Source organism: Sparus aurata, chromosome 15 (genome assembly GCF_900880675.1).
Source record: "Sparus aurata chromosome 15, fSpaAur1.1, whole genome shotgun sequence".
In the NCBI taxonomy this organism is placed as follows: Eukaryota; Metazoa; Chordata; class Actinopteri; order Spariformes; family Sparidae; genus Sparus; species Sparus aurata.
Window position 1 is genome coordinate 20149771 of NC_044201.1, and position 15624 is coordinate 20165394.

General features: G+C 43.0%; 1 protein-coding gene and 1 long non-coding RNA gene across 8 annotated transcripts in view; one reads left to right on the top strand and one right to left on the bottom strand.

Annotated features, from left to right (window-relative positions):
* ccdc88ab (coiled-coil domain containing 88Ab) overlaps positions 1 to 15624 on the bottom strand; it is a 68448-nt gene that overhangs the window by 5719 nt on the left and 47105 nt on the right. For 3 of the 7 annotated variants that reach the window (XR_003986902.1, XM_030441546.1, XM_030441542.1), the window contains exons 15-34: positions 14726 to 14909; positions 14440 to 14570; positions 13798 to 14091; positions 13346 to 13528; positions 12089 to 12367; positions 11730 to 11854; positions 11203 to 11341; positions 10441 to 10617; positions 10163 to 10324; positions 8790 to 9067; positions 8418 to 8561; positions 8108 to 8294; positions 7612 to 7757; positions 7395 to 7487; positions 6854 to 7053; positions 6387 to 6434; positions 4232 to 4309; positions 2441 to 2677; positions 2171 to 2224; positions 100 to 189 (exon numbers count right to left, since the gene is read on the bottom strand). Coding sequence is in view for 6 of the 7 variants with exons in the window: in XM_030441546.1 (XP_030297406.1) it covers positions 100 to 189; positions 2171 to 2224; positions 2441 to 2677; positions 4232 to 4309; positions 6387 to 6434; positions 6854 to 7053; positions 7395 to 7487; positions 7612 to 7757; positions 8108 to 8294; positions 8418 to 8561; positions 8790 to 9067; positions 10163 to 10324; positions 10441 to 10617; positions 11203 to 11341; positions 11730 to 11854; positions 12089 to 12367; positions 13346 to 13528; positions 13798 to 14091; positions 14440 to 14570; positions 14726 to 14909 (3229 nt within the window). In the remaining variant the exon portion in view is untranslated. Of the gene's footprint in view, positions 1 to 99; positions 190 to 830; positions 918 to 2170; positions 2225 to 2440; positions 2678 to 4231; positions 4310 to 6386; positions 6435 to 6853; positions 7054 to 7394; positions 7488 to 7611; positions 7758 to 8107; positions 8295 to 8417; positions 8562 to 8789; positions 9068 to 10162; positions 10325 to 10440; positions 10618 to 11202; positions 11342 to 11729; positions 11855 to 12088; positions 12368 to 13345; positions 13529 to 13797; positions 14092 to 14439; positions 14571 to 14725; positions 14910 to 15624 lie in introns of all 7 variants that reach the window. The other 4 variants (XM_030441547.1, XM_030441544.1, XM_030441543.1 and 1 more) reach the window with 4 other exon arrangements.
* Positions 188 to 7234, top strand: LOC115596449 (uncharacterized). Its single transcript, XR_003986903.1, has 2 exons — positions 188 to 518; positions 6876 to 7234. It is a non-coding gene; the product is annotated as an uncharacterized LOC115596449 (long non-coding RNA).

The following is a 15624-nucleotide window of genomic DNA, read 5'->3' on the forward strand; positions in this document are numbered from 1 at the left end:
AGGGAGATAAGGAGGAAGGCGGGTGAGGTTAGTAAGGAGGAGGAAGAGGAGGAGGAGGAGGAGGAAGAGGAAGGAGAGGTAAAGGAAGGAGGAGCATACCTTTGCCCTCCAGAGGAGAAGTGAGGTGGGAGTTATTGTTACTATTACTACTGGTGGTCCTGTTGCTATGGAGACTGGTGGGTCTGGTGGCTGGGTAAGGGAAAAGAAGGAAACGACATGGACAAACATACACAGTTAGGATATATAGACACTAAACACGTATCCACACAAACATGCACGGACACACAGAGTAACACATAGGTGCACGCTGACAGTTTGACAGAACGTCTCCTGCTGAGGCAGCAGATGGCACATGCCAGGCAGAGGGGCAGGACGGGTGGCTCGGTGCCAGGCTGCAGCCACAATATGTCCAGTTAACAAACAAAGAACTACCTAAGGAGAGGACCGGGGCGCCTGAATACGAGAACCGGAGAAAGGGAAGCCGACAGAGACAACACTGACCAACAGAGGACGAAAGAGTAAGTAAATGAGTTTAAAAAAAAGGGGAAGAAATGGTAGGACTTTGTGCTTTTGTGTGAAACTCAAGAGAAGGAATTGACAAGGAGGAAGGGAGAGAAAAGAAGCGGTGACAATGTGACCTTGCTCTTCACTGTGTTTGTAGGGACACTTCAGCTGGAAAAACCAGTGACCGTGAAATCATCTCCAACTGGTTTTCAGGACATGGCTGACACCAAATTAGAATTTTAAATTAACAATCAAACAATGAAGTTCTTATTATGTCTAGGAAACCAGCCCAGAGTGGAATTAAGTGCCGAGTAGTGGTCACTTACTACAGATGTTACAGGGCACTCTGCACTTAACGCTCAGCTCAACAGGAGAAGGGAACAGATTCAGAGCACTGCTGTACACCCGCAGGCCTGATGAAACACAGACACATATACAACACACCCAGGTCGTGACACTGCTGCCCACGGTGCAAAATGAGCAAAGTTTAATATCTCTGATGGTTACAAGCGGAGAAAGAAACACAAAACCGAATCGAGGCGATTTCACAGCAGCGATAGAAGTTATCTTAAAAGTCGATAACATCTCTGGAGGATGACCTACAGACTGATGCATTATAAGTAATGTCTGATGTGAGTGCGAGAGTGAGAGTGGATGCCAGGTTTCCTCTAGCCATTACAGAGATGTACTGGGAAATGGTGCTCCAAGTGTATCCGCTTTTATGAGGGCATTCTGGGAACTCATCAGCTAAGTAGGATCCAGGTTGGGCGCCAATGCTACAGCACTGTCTTGGGGAACGTTCTCTTTTCAAGGTTAGGAACGTGCTTGAATTTGAATAAAAGAAGAGTTTCTTCATAATCATTTACATGAACCTACAATCTTTTAATACTTAAAGAGAAAAGATCTCGTCATATGTATCTGTTGGAGTTGAATTAACCAAGTTAAGAGTTAAAAGCACAGTATGTAATTTTTAATATTTCCAAAGTGAGGCAACCAAATGAAATGCACTGTTCTCATGAATGAAATCACAAATTTCTCTGGTTTTGAGCATTGTTGGAAATATTTGGGATAATGCAAGTACACAACTCAACAGAATATATATGGCCAAGCTGTTTATTAGAAGTGAATCGATCCCTGAATCGACAATATTTTGATGTAAAGTAGTAGTGAGTCTGGTATATCGACGTTCGTATAAGAGAGAGGAAAGTGATGGCAATTGGGTGCAGACCGATCTTAAGTGTTAGGAATGTATGTCAGTAGTTTGTTGGCTGTTTAACAACTGGGTCATCTACATTAGAGCAGCACAGAACTGATGAATTGTTGCTTGACAGGAGATTAACTGCCGTGGATAACGTCCTAAAGCCTGAATTAGAGTCAATCCTACTTTCAGCGGAGGCTGATCTCTCTCGCTCTCTCGCTCTCTCGCTCTTCTGCTCTCCACTAAAATTGCTTTCCAACTGTAGATCAGGCTTAATCGAAGTGCAGGAAGGCAGCCCAAAGATTACAAGTGGGACTGCTGAGGACATAACTTGCTTTTTGGGGGGCTATTCAGTCTTTTCTTATTTGAATGGCCTCAAATTCCCAGCTGGTGCTGACAGGCTGCTGCAATTACCAATGCTTTTTCTTTCCATCTGAGGAGTCTGTATTTGCTGATATGAAGTCTTACCTTGACACTTGGGGTCATCTAAGGAGCCAACAACGTCCTCACAGGAGGCGTTACCTGTTGAGACACAGAAGACTGAAATGCTACAGCTTCTTTATTCTCTGAAACCTGATTACATTTCACCACCTTTACATGAATCTTCAAGGAAGTCTACTAAATATTGACATTTAAAAAGGCCCAAAAAAAAGCCTAACATAACAGCGGATCCTTTCTTATAGCTGAAATGTGGTGTCAGTTTCTCTAAATAATCACAAACAAAACAAACATCCTGACCTTTGACCTGAAGCCGGAGCTTGGCCCGGCTGCGCCCCGCAGAGGGCAGCGTGAGGGCGGCACAGTCGATGGCGTTGGTGGACAGGGCGAGCTCCTTCATGCGCTGGCCGCCCCGCCTGCTGCTGCCCGTCATGCCAGCATCTCCAGCCTCGGCTTCGTCCAGGTCCTCGATACTGCCCGCCCACTGAGCTCCAGGACCGCCAGCCACCGCCATGGTCTGTAGCAGGTCGTTCATGGCTGAACAGACGGACGGATGGAGAGTGAGGAACGTGAACATTATAATGATTAATTTTTACAACATCTTATCTCACCTCAAGTCATCTAATCTAATCTACTTCAGAAACTGTTTTCTTAGATTTTGTATCCCCTCAGACATGTCACATGCGGATACAAAATGACTCAGATAAAAGCAACAATTTTAAAAGTCCTACAGGTTTTTAAAGTTGCTCAAGCCTGGAAGACCATCTCTCTCCTGAACCTTTTACCTAATAAAGGCCAAGGCTTAACTTCTGGTCAGAGTTAAAATTGGATCTGTCTAAACTTTTGATAAATTAATCATCAACAAATCCAATCTGGTCTCAGATCTGCACATGCAGGCATCTTAAAAAAATTCTAACAAATATTAAGTGCATAAAGATGGCAGCTGCATGGTTCTTCCTCATCTCAGGCAGTTATTTTCTGATACTTCACCCAAAAAGGGGCCGCTGTCTTTATGCGCTTAGTTTACTGAGCTGTACGCAACAGTAAAGAAGCACGAGAGAGGCATGCAGAGCTGCTCCGAGCAGCGGTGCTGTACACAAAAGATCAAAGCCGGAAGCGGAACGAGGCAAGTCCATGTCAGCAAAATAAGATCTGAAATGCAGCACGCTGACAGGGGGAGACGAGAGAGAGATGAGAGAGAGACGAGGGAGACGAGAGAGAGACAGAGAGAGAGACAGAGAGAGAGACGAGAGCGAGGGAGAGTAAAGGCTCCATTTCAAGTCCTCCATGGTGAGTGCGAGTGGCGGCGATCAGGCAGTTGGTTTTTTTTTGTCATGCTGTAATCAAAGATGGAGGCAAACCACACACCACAGGCGCATGAAAGGCAAACCCTCTTCCACACTCATCCTAACACACACCCTCACACACAAAACACACACATTAGAGCCCTTTCATTCGAGATAGACATACAAAATGAAACCACAGAGCACATGACAAAGCTGCCCCATAAGTTGCCCGTTGCATAGCGACCCCAACAACAACTAAACTGAAACAAAAGCTTGGACAGATGATACTCAAACTGCAGCATATTACAAGAGACAGATCTCTATCTGATAGTCAGCTTTTGCTTACATTTTCTTTAAGACAGCATTAGTGAAGTTTGTGTTAATCATTCATCTGCTAATAGTGAGAATAAAGAGACACTACAAGATGAAAAAAGCTAAGAGGAGATGCTCTATGGGGAAAGTGGAGGCGGCAGACGAAGGTCGGAGGAGGTGACGAGGGGAGGGGATTACTAGGAAGAAACTATAAAGGACTAGTCACTAATGTCACAGAGGCAGCATGAGGGTAATTAAATATTTGATAAATCTTTTTTTTTTAGGTATCAGCTAAGATATCACATAATATTATCCCTTAAATGTATCCAAAATGAATCACTCTAAACCTGAAACTGCCATCCTGTCACTGTCAAACCCCCACACTGCAGCCACCCTGAGATCAGTGACCGTTCCTTCTTTGTTTCTCCTAGTGTGACAATGAGAGGGCGAGGAGGCGGAGGAAGGCTAGCGTGGCGGCTAACGGAGGTCTTACACATGGAGCGCCGGTAGATGGCCTTGGCCTTGTCTTTGTCCTTCGATCTGTTCCTCATGAAAGGCAACCTTTTAATAGCTGTCAGAGCGCAGCCAGAGACAGACAAACGGACAGACAGACAGGGGAGAGAGCGACAGAACAAGCCCGAGGGAGGTGGAGGAAAAGAAAACAAAAGAAAAAAAAGGAGGACAGAACAGAGGGTTGTGGTTAACATTTTTACAAAGAGAGCCAGGGGAGAGATGCAGAGAGAGAGCTGAGCCCCTGGACACTCGACTGGACAATAGACAACAATGTTATAGACACAACCATGACAATATATGACCTAGAAGGGGTCGTTCATAGTATAACAAAGCCTAAATCTGGATACCTCATCAAGTGTGGGCTATTTCAATCTATACAAAAACACACTTAACTAGCATTTCACTGAAATATATTGGCAACGCTACATAAAATGAATGGCGCTAAAAACTACTTATGTACAAAAATATAAAGATGTTCTGTATTTTAAAGCTTGGAAAGGGGTTACGTGCATTTTTAAGCCTTTAATATTCACCAGAAAGATTGTGTTCAGCCCCACTAAGTTCTACTAGTATTGTTGATTAATGATCATTTACTTATCATTTCTAATTTCTAAATAAGGTATAAATAATGATTTTTTGGATGGACTGAAATGCCTCCGACAGATATCTTTAAAACCTAAATAATACTTTAAAGGGCAGACTTCTGCAAAAACGGATTATGCCAACAAAGACACAAATGTTAACACATTATGCATATTACACACTCGCACAAACTCACGCTCACACATTTCGCATACATCCCCGCACGACAACATGGACAAACACTCTCATGTTCATGGTCATGAGTGTTGCATTTTAAAGCACTAGATATTGTACACAACAACACAACTGTCAACGTATAACCACACCTACATGAAACAGAGGATGAAGAATATTAAAGGGTGCAATCAGGAGAGTGTAATGGTCAAAGGGCAGATTAAAAGCTTCAGTGAGTTCAGTTAAATTACATCTTTAAATATGTATGTTAGCGACACATTTCTGTGCTCCTTAGTATATTTTCCACACCAGCGGGGAAAACAAACTCATCTATTAGACTGGCTTACTCCTATTTATTTTATTTTAAGTAAAACCTACTAGCCCAGGTACAACCTGTATTCTTTATTCCATATCTTCTTCCTGATCAAGACATCCTGTTTTGTCACATCATGCATTGACAGGTAGCCAGCCACAATTCATTGCACCTTTTAATAGCTTGGATGCTACGTTAGAGGACGTTTCTCCCACTCTTTACAGGTGAACTGCACAGGTCTGCAGGTTGACAGCTGAGCGCTAATAAGCTTTAGACTGGACCTGAGAAAAAGCATACCTGAAGTGTTTTTCAATATTTGAACCACATGAGATGCGCTTGAAACACCCCGTCTTCAACACATAACCATTGTTTTAAAAGAATTGTGGAGCAGATCAGAGATATCGTTTTTGTTTTCCAAAAATGTGTTTCAATTGTCAAAACCTGCTGCCTACATTGCCCAGGATACAAATTCACAATTAACGGCTCTGTGGGAGATCTAGGTAGGTTATGATAGTTGTGGCTAATGTTGCCTTGAGGCACTCGCCTCCAGCAGAGTTGAAAAGCAGGCTACAGAAGGCTGGTAAACTCAACGCCTGCAGATTGTTTTAATTTCCAAACTTGTAGTCTACCTGAGTAATTTATCAGATTCTGTGCAACTCCCCTCTGGTTCAACAAAAGGCTCTATACAGCTTTTTTCACATACACAGTGATATTCCCAAAGACCTAAAAACAGACTTTAATGTGTTAAATCTGCTGTTTAACATTTAGTGTCACATAACATACAAAAAAGATATTGCTATTAGGACTATAATCACATGTCTAATTGTGGTACTTTCCATATCCATTACAGATATCAAGCGCTCCCTCTGTTGTTTCAAATACAGGAAACACATCGACTTTCTGCACCAGGCCCAGGGTTCCCAGAGTCAACCTTGTGGTGCTGTGCAGCTCAAGCGTAACCTCTAGGACAGCTGAGTGATACGGACAATGGACTCACGAAGACATGCCCTGAAAGACGTGAAAGTCGGGTCATAAACCCCGCCCACCCTTCCCATCCGCAGCATACCATTGGTGGAACCCTGCCCTTGGGCATGGGAGTGCTGCCCTCTCCTCCCTTCGCAGAGAGAGAGAGAGAGATAAAGGAGCAGTTAGGGGATAAACACCCATTCAACCAGTCAGCCAGTACACACAGGCACAAACACACCAATAAGAACTTTTGATGACTTTTAGGGTATGTGAGAGATTGATTATGTGTCTGTGAATGAGTGTGAGTACTCATCAAATGGATCTAGTTTGCAGCTGTTTAGCTTGCTGCTTTATTTGCATGTTAATTTGTGTCTATTTGTGTATGAAATACTGTCTGAGTATTTAGTCACAGCTCCTTTTACTGTCCACAGTAAGTGTGTCTTTGCACAGGAAATTTGTCTTAAGCATGGAGAGAAAAGTTCCTTAAGTCGTGGCTGAAAATGAATCCATGCGGATTTTGATTCCTGTGTGTGTATAGTCGTGTCTGAGTGTTTCCTTTGTACTCACTGCCGCTCCTCTTCTGTGTCAGTGCGTCGTCCAGCGAGTTGGAGCCCGAGCCTATGGACGAGCTGTCCTGGCTGTCCAGCGGAAACGAGAGGAAATCGCCCAACTCGGAACGAGAGGGAGTCAGCGTGAGAGAGCGCATCCTCTCCCGACTCTTCGGTTTGATCAGCTTCCTCATCTTCAAAGTGATCCAGTTGCCACGCCTAGAGAGACGAAACGAAACAAAGAGTTAATATTCTATCGTCTTACCTTCTCTCGTTCCAGATTAAGTTAATACAACCGAACTGTCTGATTTGTTCCACGTGTGTAGACGACACTGGAGACAGAAGATGTTGCAGTATACAGCTGTTTAAGCTATGCAGACCATAAATATTTGATGCATCACTTCCTGAGTCTACAGTGTGGGTGTTTTCTACCATTCCCTTGCATCTGAGGTACAAGTAAACAAGCATCCTCTGTGTTTGTTTTTGTTTTGGGAGTTTAGGAATTATTTTTCAACCCTGTATAATTAGATGACATTTATATTTGTTTGTTTTTATTTTACCTGCGTGGAGGTGAGGGGTCGTAGAACTTGTACTGGTCCATGATCTTCTCCTCCAGCTTCTCTTTCTGTCTCCTCAGCTCATTCAGCTTGTCTCTGATTGGAAAAGAAATGAGACAGTCAAATATAATTCCACCAATTTGTTTTGAGTGTTCCATTAGCAGACATATTGATGGAGTACTGTCCATTTTAAAGGAGACGTATCATCAGGGGGGTTTACATGTATTGTCTTTGCTCTACGTGGAACAGGTCCTTGCTCTCCATGGTCTGCTCCAGGAGGGTGCGATTCTGCAGCATCAAAGTCTGGATCTGGTCCAACAGGTGACGATTCTCCTCCTCCAGGTTTCCTTTCAGCTGGCTCAACAACTAACACACACACACACACACACACACACACACACACACACACAAATTTATCAAAGAGATACACTTGTCTAAACAACAAATGCGATACATTAAAGGGATAAACCATCCCTCAACACAGGTGGCGTAAGAAGTCATCACTACAAAGATGATGCATTAAAAGACAGCTGGCTTAATGGAAAATCCCAAGAAGAGAAGAGAAGAGAAGAGAAGAGAAGAGAAGAGAAGAGAAGAGAAGAGAAGAGAAGAGAAGAGAAGAGAAGAGAAGAGAAGAGAAGAGAAGAGAAGAGAAGAGAAGAGAAGAGAAGAGAAGAGAAGAGAAGAGAAGAGAAGAGAAGAGAAAGTCTCCTTACTTCACACTGATTGGTGAGCTTGGTGGAGGTGATGTCCAGCTGCTGGTACTGCTCCTTCAGTTTAGAGAATTCGGCCTCCAGCTTGGTCTGGTCCAGCTTGGCGTTGTTTAGCTGGCTCTTTATGTTCTTGTGGTCCACCTGGAGATTGTCATTGTCCTTCACCAGCTGACGATAGGTAGTATTCAGTCTGAGGAGGGAGCACATGGACTCCTCAGTATGTAGAAACACATGCAGAATTCAAAGACACATACGACTGAAGAGTTTTCAATCTTATATTAAGACATATGATACTGATAGAGATTGTTCTGACCTGTCATTTTCCTCTTTCAGCAGTTTGAACTGGTCAGCTGTATCTTGATGTGTTTGGTTCTCCTGTGCCATTTTTTCCTGCTTCTCCTTCAGATTTTTCTCCAGCTCCTCTAGCTCCCCCTTCCTCTGCAGGAGCTGCTTGTACCTAAATAAAGACACCACAAAGAAAGATTTAAGTGTGGCAGGAAGAATACAAAACACTTATATTTTCACTATCCCTCAGGGGTACAATTTCCTCTAGTCACTCAGCGCGATTGCTTTCATGATCGTTTAATATTACCCTCATGGGATAATATATAAAAGAAGGTATAAGTAACATATTAAGTCATGACTCCAGCATGTGCCATCTCATGTTCCTAAACCCCCGTCTCACTTGTCCTCCAGGTCCCTGTGCTGCTGCTCCAGGCTCTTGTGGGAAGTCTTCAGTCCCCCGTGCTTTCCGATCAGGGCCTCATACTCGGACGCCTGCCTCTCATGGAGAGCCGCCAGCTTCTCATGGTCGCGGAGGAGCAACTCATAGGTGGCCCTCAGTTCCTCTTTATCCTTCAGAGCTCCCTCACGCTCACCCTCCACGCTGCTCTGCTGGCTCTGCAGCTGGGCATTCTGCGCCATGAGGGCGGCACTTTGAGAGCTCAGGGTAGAGTTCTCCACCTGTAGGACAATGATGGAGATCAATTACATGAGGAGGGTGATGAGGAAGGTGTGGAAGGAGAGGGGCAAAAGAGAGGGATTGTGTGATCCTCAAATCAAACACAGCCACAGGTAAATTCAGCAAATGTTGTTTTTGTCTATAGGGGGCACTGTGTCTCTGTTTGGTTTGTTTTCCTCCTTTGCTGTAAACTCCAGCTACAAAGCAGCAGCAGGAAAACAATTTCTTTTCATGTTTCCTTTGTGGCCACAGCGGTTTCCTGGTGTCAAATCCCTCTTCAGTCATGACTAGAGCGCGTGTGCACACACATTCTGTCCAGGTGCTGACACACTTTTTTGTACCTTTAAACAGAAACAGCATTACACCTCCAGTACACACACACACACACCTGTCTACATACACACCGCCCACACACATCAAGAGAAGTAGACAAACACACAGAGAAACAGCCAGAAGCTGCTGTATGGTCAGTGTAAATCCTGTCGCCTGTAAGCAGGGTTTGAATGTCTGCCAAACAGGGAGTACAAGTCTAAATCCAGGCAGCTAAGTAGTCTGCCAAGGCAACTGTTCAAACAGAACAGCGTCAAAAGAAGGCTGGACAGCTTTACATTTTGTGTTTAAAATGTTGTTTATGTAGTTTTGCATTATATACAGTGACATCCGATTTTGGAAGCATTTTATTTTAGAGTATTTAGATGTACGCACTTATATTTTTTTAAGTGTGTGCATCTAAATACTCTACTTTTTTTCCTTTTTCTATTTTTAAATGTTAAGTATTCATCAGAATTATTTCATACGCATTAATATCAGTTTACAGTGCATGTATCGTTAAGTGTCTAAGGATAGAAGAGTTGTGTGCTGTTCATATTGGAAAGGCATGGTTCATTTAATGCATAATAAATAAAATGGGCAATAATAAAATCTGGATAATTTCTTTGAAATAAGAAAAAAACATGACAACTTTATTTTCAACTGCTGATGAAGATTAAATGATGTGATTGAACAGCTACTAATGGACCTTGAGGGGAAACTGAATTGAATGACAGAAATCTGAGAAGGGCTGAAAGTTTTTCGTATTATGACGTGTCGGGGATTACCTGCAGTTTGGCATTCTGCGTCTGTAGTGTCGTATTGTTCTCCTGTAAAGATGCAGTCTGTCTCTGCACGGCCACTATCTGAGCCTGCAGGTTGGAGCTTTGAGTTTCCAGTTGTTTGAGCTGGCTCCTCAGGGCCGCCTTCTCGGCCTGCAGCGTTGCATTCTGGGGAAAAACACACAAATATCAGAATACATTCAGGAAAAAAGCACAAGCCTACACGTGTTCACCATTTATTTTGGTATAGTCACATCAACCACCCTGATATTGTGCTAACTTACATTTCTCTCCACCTCAATAAGTCTGTCTTTGACTTTCAGCAGTTCTCTGGTGGCTTCATGACTCTCTTTCTCCCATTTTCTAACAGACTGAGGGTCCTCCCCTCCTCTAGGGGGTGAGCTCTGCACCATTCTCTCTTCCTCCTCCCTCTGACGCAGTGCCTCGTAGTTTTTCTTCACCTGGAGAGAGACACATGAGTCAATGTGGTGCTTTTTGTGCTCTTTTAGTAAAACAGAATAAAAAATCCTCCAAATCCAAAATCGGTGAGAATGCATAATGACTCAAAGCTTGACATTAAAATCGCTAAACAAAACTAGTAGGACATGACTTGAGTAATGGTAAGGTATGAGCAGACAGGACCTATTAGAGTACATCCACAGAGGCCTCAACTTTTCCACTCAACCTTTGGCTTTGGATATGATTTGTGTCAGCAATTTCAAAGCAAACGCTTCCCTGAAGGAAAAGCAGACATCCTCCACTCTGCTCCACCTCTTTCACAGACTCCCGCCGCCTCATAAATAGATAAACTGGTGATAGAAGTGGAAGAGTGGATTAATAAATAATGTATCGGCCTTGAGAAGCCCTCTGTGTTTTCAGTGTTTTAGACTGCAGGGGATGGATTTTGGACACGCTGTTCTCAGGTGGAGACGGGTTGGTCTTTTGTATTCTGGTTGAGCTGAACATTGTACTACATATCCAAAATACTGTATCTCTGTGCTGTGCAGGTATTTCTATGATCTGAAGTATGGATATGTGTTTCTGACCGTCTTAAGCTCCTGGCGAAGTTGCTGGTTGAGGTTTGAGGATTCCTGCAGTCTGGCCTCGAGGGCAGCGATCTTCTCCTCTTTAATCTCCAAAGATGATTTCAGAGTCGACTCCAGTTTGGTTTCCAGGAGCCTAAACCTGAAAAATACTCAAGTTAGGTCCGTGTGTGGGAGTTTATATTTTTTGTCTGTTTGGGTTGGCAAATTCAGATAATGTTCCATCATCTAGCCACAGTACAGCACTGCCAACTGAATTCTTGGCAGAGTGTTGCAGGTGTAAAAGATATTGGCTCAGAAAGTGATTCAACAATGGACTCAGATTAATCCAAACTTCAACACCTGATCTAAAATGGGCCACAGGGCCGATTTATTTGGAACTAATCACTTTTGATGATTCTGATCCCAAGATGATAGACTAAGTTCTTATTTTAGTTCAGAGCTGAAACATTTTTTATGAGCCATGACAGAGCAATGATGGCAGCAGCAGTATTGTGGATGTTCGTGTGTGTGCGTCTGTGAGATGATACCTGTCATCAGAGCCCTCATCATGCAGCAGCCTTTCCTTGTTCAATCCAATCTTCTCCAGCTCATGGGTTAGTTTCTCCAGATCGTTGTTCATCTGCTGAGTCCGCAGCTTCTCACTCACAAGCTCCTAAACACACAGACGGAGGCACACAATGAAAAACATACTGCAGGCTTCCAGTTTTTCATCAACAACAATTAATGAAGAAGCATGACATTAATGGAAGAGTCAAGGTAACAGTTATCAGTATCAATTGCCTTCAATAATTATCCTTGCGTGTTTTCTACGTCAACAGTGATTCAGCAAGAGGATCATTTCAGTGAATTCCCACTCAAACAGAATTCATAATAATTCTATTCTGACCTCTCTGAGTGCGTTGAGGGTCTTCTTATCAATAGATCCCTGTTTAACCAGCTCCTTGTTCTCCCTCTCCAAGTCTTTGACTCTCGTGCAGGAGTCCCTGAAGAAGATCATCTCCTTGCCCATCGTCCGATTCTCTTTCTCTAAGGAGGAGATCCGTTGGTTGTTGTCATCCAGCTTAGAGTCGCGGATCTCGGCCTGCTGCCTCAGCCGCTTGTTCTCCTTCTCCAGAAGCTTCTTGTCTTTCTCTAGCTGGGAGCTTTCCTGCTCTAGAGTCTTGTTCTGGGGGAATTAACGTATTGGAGCGCAGAGGGATAGAACATAATTTGATGGGATTATTTCTGTGACTTGTAAATACACGTTTGGTTAAATGTGGACACGGATTAACTCAAAGGGCCATTAATCAATTTTCACAAATAATCTGCAGGGAAACAAGCTGTATTTTTATCAGAATGACCCAAAAAGTTGCAGTCCACCTCATGTGTAAGTAACACATTTGTACTTTTTGTTTATTTTAAACACAAAACCAAGATTCAAAAAGAGTTTGGATGCTGTGTAAGACTAAACATAATGTAATTTTATCCTTTTTGAGCTCTACTTAATTGAACACAGTACAAAGACCAAATATTTCATTGAGCTATATCGTTGAGTAAATGTTTGCTTTTTTCTGAATTTGATGCCAGCAACATGGCTCAAAAAAGTACGAACAGGGGAAGCAAAAGACTGGGAAAGTAGGGGAAAGCGCCAGAATACACCTGTTTAGAACATTTAACAGGTAGGCAAGTTAATTGGTAACAGGTGATAGTATCATAATTGCGTATGACAAGGGCATCCTTGAAAGGCCCCAGTAGTGTGGTTCTTCACTTAGTGAAACACATTTTTTTACATTACTACATGGGTTTGGGAACACTTCGTAAAGACAATCTGTTTACAATGACTGCATTCTGTTTTTATGTACATTTTACACAGCATCCCAACTGTTGTGGATTCAGGTTTGTAAACACAAGATCTGCTGTGTCACGAACACTACCATCAGCCTGCCTCTACTACAGTTTTTGGGCCAATCTTATTGACCTCATTCTGCCAGGCAGAATCAGCCCATCCCAAAATAAGTAACTGCAGTTGTGTCAGTAAACCACCTACAGCCATCCCCCAACCTGGTCTGTTCCAGAGAAGAGTGGAATCCAAAAATACCTCAAATGATAAAAAATATTTTAGGCATGCGATTATCACTACTGATTGAATGTGTGCTTTGCCTACCTCCTGCTCCAGCTGCTCCAGGCGTTTACTGGAGATCTTGAGTTCCTCCAGGTTGCGTTGCAGGGTTTGATTCTCAGTCTCCACTTCTTGCAATTCTGCTTCCAATTGCTGGATCTTCTTGCTGCTGTTCTCTAAAGCCTTCTGCAGGCGCTGGTTCTCTGTATCTAGGCCCTGGTAACTCACCTGGGAGAGGGAAAGCCAGATTAGGATATTAAAAGCATCCATGAACTAGTTGTGCTGCTCCCTGATGCTATTATATGCCAGATCCCCTGTAACTTACCTGTCAAAATGTTCGTTGGTGATAAATTACAAAAATCAAAGGTGTAAGGTGCCATAACCTTGTGTAGCCTGCTTTCTATTTACCAAAGAAAGCTTATTGCCACACATTGCTGCATTTTAGCTACATCTCGCTGCTCTCCAAAGCCATACGTCTGGCAGTCTTGAAGTCTTACCTCCAATCTCTCCGTCTTCTTGGATGAGGCTTTGAGCAGTTCCAGGCTTCGCTTCAACTGGCTCCTCTCACTCTCCAGCTCCCTGTTCTCAGCTTCAAGCTGTGCTGCCTTAGCACCCGCTGACCGGAGACTCTCGGCCGAGCGGCGAAGCTGCAGGTTCTCCTCCTCCAGCTGGGTGTTCTCCTTTTCCAGAGCCTCCAGCTGGAACGCCATGTTCTTCAGAGTGTCCAGCTTCTTCTTTAGACGACGGCCCTCTGCCTCCAGCTCAGTGTTCTCTTTCTCCAACGAAGATACCTACACACAAACAATTGATGGATGACAATGAGGTGTTGTGCAATGGCAGCCTACAACACAACCTCCAATTTATTATCATGAAATATTAGATAATGTTTTAATATTCAATATGGACTCATTGTACATTTTGCAGTAATATCCAACACAACGGTAACACAAATAGTGAATGAGACAGATGGACAAGACTGCATATGCCAAAAAGGGAAACCCAACTTTGAATATATTTTTCTATAATATTTCATATTGAACATATCCAAAATACTGCATCTCTGTACAGGAATCTGACAAACTGAGCCTGCAGACACAATGACATCTCAAAACGCAGGCTGAAATCTAAATGCATCAGACCTTTTCACAGGTGATTCCAAGACTGGCAATTTTCTTCTGCAGGCTCTCGTTGTCCCTTTCCAGCTTCTGGATCTGAATCTCCAACTCCTCTGCTCTCTCCCCTTTCTCCTTCATCACTTCAAGCTCTTTACCTGCATAAAAAAGAAAAGAAACAGAATTTTAATCCTGTGATGGTCATTGTAGAAGTACACATTTCTTGTGACAAAGGACAAACTGAGAAAAAAACCTCACCAAAACTTAATGCAATGATCAATAATCTATACATATTAAACAACACGTCACTTACGTAGTTGTTTCCGTTCAAACTCCATCTTATTGAGTTTGGCAGTAGTCTCACAGATGGACTCGTGGAGAACACGATTCTCTTTCTCCACGTCCTTGACTCGGGCCTCAGCACCAACCTGGCAGCGCTGACGCAGAGAAGACACCGTCTGGCCCAGGTGCTTGTTCTCCTGCTCCAAACCCTTCAGCTGGAGAAGAAACACCAGAGTTTTAATGATGGCCCTGGGTCTTGTTAGATTTACTCATAGAGTTCATTGCAGTACATTTTATTGAACCTCATTGTTCTGTGACTTTATATGAAAGCATTCTAGCCTGCTGTAATGAGACTGGTTGTATGAGCTGATGCTTAGAACAATTTAAGAAATGAAAAGGAAGCCTCAAGATTCTGCTTAAAATGTCCTTTGAGTTTAATCAAATGAAAAACTAAATTAAAAAACTGTAAACCAGAACTTAACCGTAGAAACACATAACGGCTTGCGAGGATTATCCAAAACAATCCTTTTAAAATTTAATGTATTTTGGAACATTGTTGTCTTCACATTATGCAACTAAATAGCCTGTTGTGTTTTCTCTGCCTCTGTCGCTCATTAAGGCCAAATTTTACAAATCAGATGGTTGAACTGATAAAAGGTGTCAGATTTGGGTCTAACAGCTATAAAGGCCCAGCAGACACACAGACTGTATCTGGGCCACAGAGTGCCAGAAATCTGTGTAGTCAATAAAACATAGTGGTTGTTCCACTTAATAGTTTTTTCGAGCCAAATGCAAATCAATTGCACAAAGATTGCTCTCAAGAAAAACTGTGTTGAGACTTGAGTAAATTACACAGCTTAGTCATGTTCTTTTTTTCTCTGAGTTTCCTGGAACGAGAATCAATGCTGGTTTTGTAGATAGAGGAGAGGG